At 33.3% G+C, this 7,305-nt stretch overlaps 1 protein-coding gene across 1 annotated transcript; it reads right to left on the minus strand.

The window, feature by feature from the left end:
- Window positions 1–3,069: 3,069 nt before the first annotated feature.
- LOC118344732 lies at window positions 3,070–3,894 on the minus strand. The gene is made up of 2 exons (XM_035686060.1): window positions 3,396–3,894; window positions 3,070–3,221 (listed from the first exon to the last, which is right to left on the minus strand). The coding sequence occupies exons 1-2, from the start codon at window positions 3,892–3,894 to the stop codon at window positions 3,070–3,072; spliced, it is 651 nt and encodes a 216-aa protein (XP_035541953.1).
- Window positions 3,895–7,305: the final 3,411 nt, after the last annotated feature.

Below are 7,305 nucleotides of genomic sequence, written 5' to 3' on the forward strand. Positions count from 1 at the left end.
TTCATAATTTCTATTTTAAATGGAGGATAGGGGCCGGTATAAACGTGTTCAGTTCAAATACGGAGCAGTGGATGGTCAAGTTTTGTTTGTTTAGCTTTTATTTGAACATGAATGGAGCTCACAGTACTTTTCATCGATGATCATAACGTTAACATCATTTAATAAACGAATCGAACTAATTAAATTCGAGTTTGATCGAACCGATTTTAAACTGCCAGCACTGGTCAAGTAGTATTGAAACTTTATTTTACAAAACGAAAATCATGTCGATAGACGATCCACTTTTCAATTTTTACACAGCTCTTCAATAATATATTACTGGTACTTTTGAATTTATTTAAGTTTTTTATTTGAATCTGGGCCGGGAGGTTTGAAAAAAAATGGTAATAATATTTTATTAAAAAAATTACTTTTAATAAAAGAGAAAATATTTGTTTAAGGTTCATTTCCCTTTACAAAAATGCCTTTAATTTGTTTTGTCATTGTGTCGAAGAACTTTTCCATTAACCAGCAAATTTTCTTAGGCAGAGATTGTTGATGTGAAGGGATCAAATATTGATGATCCTGCTGGTAATACAGACGGATTTCTTTCATGACTGTGACCGAATAAGATAATTATGATCATGAGATCATAGAAAATTCATAATATTCAACAACATTTTTATATGTATATATAACATAGATTACTGCTACATCCAAAAAAAATTACATAAAATATATATATAATGACAAACGTCAGAATATTCAACAATATATACAGAACGACAAACATCATTGAACTATCTTACAATAGAGTTTCGAGAGTCCTAATTAATAAAAAGTAGCAGCTTTCATATAATAATTATCACCAGCCTAGTACTCTTGGGTTTTAAAAAGTCAACATTATTCCAAGCTAATTAATGAAGATCATACTGAAACCTTGATCATACTTTCGTCAAATTTCACACTGAGGACTTGCATGACTGCTTGTAGGACGTTTCAATCGGACCCCTTTTTTTCGGCCCGATCAGGAACCTCAGTTCTTTCATTATGTCCGGCTTGATTGTCATTCTTAATTTACGTAGCAAGCGACGTTGCTGGCAGCTTGGATTGAAAAGCCTATTCTGAGACCGGAAAAGGAACCAATCTGAACAGAATGCTGAGCAGAATATATCAAACCAAAGGTCATAATGTAGGATAACAAACAAACTAATTGGAACAATGGGCGCCGCAACAATTATTCGGATCGGAACACTTGCTTTGCTTTTAAAGACCAAAAAACAGGCTGCACTGAAGGCTATCAGCATGCCTACTATTGAAATTAAAAGCGTAGCGAGTCCCAATGCCAACCTACGAGGTAATGATTTAAGGAAATCCTTTTCGGTATAGCGTGACGTGAGAATTGTCAAGAAAACTAATATTGAAGACGAAGAGAATAACATGGCTACCGCATCTGATACGAGAAATAACGTAAACCAGTTGCTTTCCAGAAAGATAGGAATGCCTGTTTCTTGATTGATGCCACCTGGTACTGTGAAGGCAGCTGGAAAAACCACAGTGGCAATCAGTGCTGCCACGACCATGCAAGAGTTTGTCGTGTTTTTCATCCACTTTTCACCATTCTTCTGTAGCTCTTCATGGGTCCTCGCAAATATATCTCTGGGTGTTTCTCCTTCTTTATTCGTGTCGTCTATAAGTGACTTCGGCACAATCCTTTCTATCTCCTACAATAACCAATTACTTGTAAATTAAAACATACAGAAAGGGGAGACTATGCAATATATACATGTTCGACAAGAAGAAAAGAAGTCGACATGATATTTAACACCCACACGCACGTACATACTTGAAACCACAATAACTCTCGTTGCATTTGAAGGGCTGCTCCAGAGACGATATTCAGTCGATCTGAAGAAGGCAATTGTCCAGCTAAGTGCAGCATGTTGTTTCCCCCTTCGGCCTTATAGCTCGCAAGGTTGCCCTTCAAAACACCTATCTCATATATTAAATTAAAAACACGCTCTTGTCGATGTTTAACAGCAACGTGAAATAAACTTCCATATTCCTTGTCAACTTGCCATATGAGATCGGGATAAGAGCGTATAAGTATAATTAGAAATGCAACGTTCCCTACTTTTGTAGCTTCAACAAGTAGTTTCATCATATGCTGGTGATTAGCCACAATTGACGAGAAATATATGTCGTCTCCGAGTTGTTTCCAAAGGCGGTCAACTAAGTGATCATGGGCTGATGCTTGCATCAAAGCTTTTTGCATAACCGACCTCTTAAGCCTAGTTAGGATTAAGAGAATTAAGATCGTCTGGTTAAACAGAAATATTAATTCTATATGCCAAAAGAATGTCATATCGTTTAAGATATATATTATAATTAGTTCTTATATTAATGGATCGATCATTATTTCAGTGCTTCGTTGTCATATACATTTTATTTTCCAATATATATGCTTCTATATATAGCTATATAGTGTGCATGGCTCCTATAAAATTGACATAGCTTAATTAATTTCTGATCATGAATTAATTATAAATGTTCATGAAATCTAGATGCATGTCTAGTATATTAATTGTAATTAGTGACAAACAATTTATTTTAAGAGTCTCTGAGATTAACGTCTTCAAATTTAATTAGGTACAAGTTATTTGGACATGTTAGTTTGATGAGTAGCCTAGTCTTAAATAGCAAATCGCACTGAAAAGAAAAATAATTAACACTAAAAAGATCTGTATATATACATTTAACATTTATAAGTAGCTATTTATAAAAAAAGAAAAAAAAAACATTTATAAGTAGTTAAAGAATTAATATGGCGAGAAATGTTATTCTAAAGCCTCTACACTACACACCATGACATAATTAATTTTATGTAGATTGTGGTGTAGAGACCTCTCGATGTCTAAGGCCAGACACGTACGTACATGACTTGGTAAATTTATATACTTGATTAATGAAGAAATTCCTCCAGTCCAGTTATATATAAATATACACATGCATACATACAAATATATGTACGTACGTACCATATATACATGTAGTTGCATGGGTAAATATATAGTTTGGGTTGGAAATAAACTAACAGGAGTATAAGCATCTTTCCCATACTGATGGCCGACTTTTGCTGCCAATTTCCGAAGGTTTTTTTGCCAACATTTGCAATGAAAGCCAAAGATATTCCTTCTCTTCAGGTGCTGGCTTTAGAATGTCCAGAATTTTGTGTGCCGTATCTGTTCATAAAAACCAAGACATATGTCATTGTTATTTAGTCTATTTTAAGTAACTACCATTTAATAATTGGATAATATATGAATTAAGTTGTTTATAAAAACGTGTCATATTACAATAGCATTGTTCATAATTAAATGTCTCAAACTGATGATCACAAGTACTGTAGGACATACCATACAAACCAGTGGAAATAGTAGTGTTAAGGAGATTAATGTGATCCAGAGAAGCCAAGTCTTGAAGAGGAGTTACAGAGTATAAATATGACACCATGTCTTTATTTCCAGTCTTTATTGCCACGTAAAGTGGTAAAGATCGGATGTGATCCTTGGGAATCAATGGCAGATTTTTGTTCTTTTTCACCATCACCTTTGCAATTGTTACGATTTCTGATTGAGCGGCAAAATAAAGGGCCGTGCAGTTTCCTTTGGTTTTCACTGCTAATTGTTCCGGTGTCATGCGTTCCACGAGTTCTTTCACAAAACGGGTGCGTTTTGCAGCTGCAGCATTGTGAAGAGCTGTCCCTTTCTCTTCTGTTATGGGGGCTCCAAGGCAGTTTGGATTTTTCTGGATAAAAGCTTCAGCAGCTTCCCAGTCATCTTCTAGGGCAGCTCGAAGGAGAGGAACATAAAGGGCACGAGATTTAGACAATGAGCTATCACCCAGCTCTTCCATTGTTTTTCCTTGATCTTTTCTAAGAATATTGAAAATTAATTACAAGAATTAATATGATATTATGTATGTATATATGCATGAGATGCTTAATTAGGTGAATAGATATATAGACAATAAATATGGGTGACGACTGCTTTAAAAAATAATTAGGAGGACCATCGAAACTGCTAACCTTCAGAGTTAGAAATTGATGAGCTAGCTTAGCTTCAGAGAGACTGCGTGTTGTACGTACGTACGTCCTCCAAGGAAATGAGGTTTTTGATACCCTCAACCTTCCACGAGAATGATTATACTTATAGATCGACGTCTGGCCACCATTATGCAGCGATCATTATCATAATTACAACTGGCAAATGGATGTCAAGCCTTTCACATGGCATTAGCGAATCAAAAAATGTCAGCTTTTAATTAGCTGACATCATCACGTCGACGTCATCAGGCTGGTTTGAACATGGCGTTACTGAGGGGTGAACAAAAAACCCGCTTACCCGATCCGGCAGATTTTCCCGAAATCACCTGAACCGAAAATCCGACCCGTTTGTATTCAGAATGGGAACGGAATTTCCGCACCCGTTTAACTTTTTATCGGGTATTACCCGTTACAAAAGAGGAGAAGATGGGAATTAAGAAATTGTTGGCCATAGAAAATAGCAAAACTTGATTTTGGGTCTTTCATGTGGGCCATAGACAAATAAAAAAATCCACCACTAAAGCATAAATAAATTTTTTAATGGTTAGGTAGCTGATTTAATTAGCAGTTTGAATTAAGCACTCACAAATACCGTTTCTCTTGAGAGTTGTTGCATGGTTGTTGAGGCTGATCGATTGATAAATATTAAAGTTTTAGTAAGGGCCTACAAGCATTTATCTCACTCCTAACAAACTTATTTCACCAAATCAATCTGCTGCAGTGCTGTATTGGGTGGTCTCATCTCTCAATTCTTTCGTACTAATATAGCATCATTAATTAAAATTATTTAATTAGTGACTCATCAACGTGAGGTAAAACGTGCCTCGAAGTTTTGGGCCCCTATTGATCAGTACGTAGCTGTCTCTAAGTACTTGTCTTATCTTCAAATTAAGAACTAATCAAAATGTCAATTGCTGGGTGGAGGGCAATATATACAATTCTACAAAGAAAATGAGGCACATGGAGGATGAAAACACGTACGTGTGATCAGGGGAGTCAGCCCCACCATCTATTAATATTGCATGCTATGAAGCACAATCTCTCTCTTTCTCCATCTCTTCTGGCCCGGCTGGTATAACTCATATAAGTTAATCAGAAAGTACTGTTTCCTGTCAATTGTGATCAGCTCCTTTTGTCATTGCATGTGTGTTTCCCACCTAATCAAAAAAAAAAAAAAGAAAAAAAAATTGAAAGAAAAAGAAAAACAATCCCGAGTCATTCTTTATGCTTCCTCAAGTAAGGATGATTGAAATTTGAGGTAACGCAGCTGTTAATAATGTTTAAAAGATTTCCAGAATCTCCGAACATGGCCCACTTGATTTGTGCTTTATAATTATTATGAAGATATATATATATATATATAAATATATATATTTATATATAGATAAATAAAGGCCGATATTATCATGAACAGACTATTATCATGCATGAGGAAATGGAAAACACCATATGATGGTGATTGATTATCATTTTGTCTTTTTTTAGGAAAAAAAAAACATTTCCTCCTTTTCATAGCGTCGAGATAATAAAGGAAGAATACAATTTTTTTTTTCTTTTTTTGAGGCAAAAGTTAATTTCAATCTGTCGGGCATGCTTTTCCTGCGATCCAAACAGCTGTTTCCCAAAACAATCTCCCCAGCAGATTCGCATAAAATAAGAATTCCTTCTAATTTGAAGAGGGGGGAGAGAGAGCTCACGTCTTTGGTCTTGGAGAGTAGAGGGGTCTTGTTCATCCAGGTAAAGAAAAAGGGCTTGGTCCAATTCTCCTAAATCATAAGCTCCGGAATCTTTGCTTCTGCTGATACAAATTTTAAAGGGGAAAAAAAGAAACAAAAAAAATCAAAGACTCATGAAAACAAAAAGTGCGTCGGCCTCACCGATCTCCCCATGCCGGCCATACACTTGGTAAGTTATAACCATCACCTACCTACACACGTACGTACGTGCATGCAGAAGTCTCCACGTTTATTGCAAATACTAGCGGTGGTAAAAAGCACGTTTACCTGCAAAGCACGTTATCACGTCTGTCAAATTGAAGAAAAAAATAATATAAAATTTTAAATATTAAAATAATCTAATATATAAAAATAAAATTATTATTTATTTATGTTCATCATTTATTATGAAATTTAAATTATATTAAAAATTTAAATTAATTAGATAATTTTTTTTTCTTACAAATGTACAGTAAAATTTTATTATTTATTTAACGATAAAAAATTAGTATTTTAATTATCTATTTTATGTTAGTTTAAATCAATATTTAAATTTTTATCGTTAGATTAAATCCGAAAATTAAAGATGAAGAGTTGTAATTTAAAACCTATAAACCAATATTTTTTTCCACCTTTCATTTCTCCCTCTCTCTCATTCCCCACGCACAATTGTGGTATTACGTTGCACATTGACATTCACACAGACGAACTCAAAAAGAAACAGAAAAAAAAAAACAAAACAAAAAAAAAAAAAAACTGTCATATAGAGATATGTGAAAAACCACCTCTTTACTGTTCATTACTGTTGATGAACAGTAATAAGATAGCCTCTTTTAAGATATAGGCAAATATATATATATATATAAATTGAAGTTAATTTTAAGTGTATGATAGAATATTTATATTTTAATTATCTATTTTATGTTAGTTTAAATCAATATTTAAACTTCTATCGTTAGATTAAATCTGAAGATTAAAGATGATATATCACTTTTAGTATTACTCTATAAAAGTCTAAATAACTTAAATAAAAATCTAAAAAATACTTATCACACAAATTTGATCCAATAAATTCAATTATATATACTTGCTTTTACAAATTCTAATACAATCACTAAAAATTCAAAAATTATAAATAAGAATTACATAACAATCTGACTATAAAGCAAGCATTTGACAGAAGTAATAATTTATTTTACTCTTTAGATGAATACAAAAAAAAGTCTATTTAAAGAGAAAGATGTAATATAAACACTAGTGGAAAAAAAAAAAGACGAAAAAAAAAAAAACCTCTCCACTGTTTATTATTGTTTATAAACAGTAATATGAACAGTAATAAACAGTATATATATATAGCTGCTTTTTTAAGTATTGGCAGATATTTCACCCGTTTTTCTAGTTGCTTTCAACAAATTTATTAAGCAGATAAGATCAGGATACGGATGATCAGTGCTATAATCAATAAATGCTTCTAATTAAAAAAAACTAAGAATATATATATTTTTT

Source organism: Juglans regia, chromosome 15 (assembly GCF_001411555.2).
Source record: "Juglans regia cultivar Chandler chromosome 15, Walnut 2.0, whole genome shotgun sequence".
NCBI classification, from domain to species: domain Eukaryota; kingdom Viridiplantae; phylum Streptophyta; class Magnoliopsida; order Fagales; family Juglandaceae; genus Juglans; species Juglans regia.

What these genes read in the sequence shown, in the direction of transcription:
- LOC118344732 (XM_035686060.1), bottom strand. Translation starts at nt 3,894, where the DNA reads ATGGAAGAGCTGGGTGATAGCTCATTGTCTAAATCTCGTGCCCTTTAT. An exon ending in TATTTCCACTGGTTTGTATG is followed by an intron (nt 3,222 to 3,395) that starts GTATGTCCTACA and finishes TTTTATGAACAG; the next exon opens with ATACGGCACACAAAATTCTG.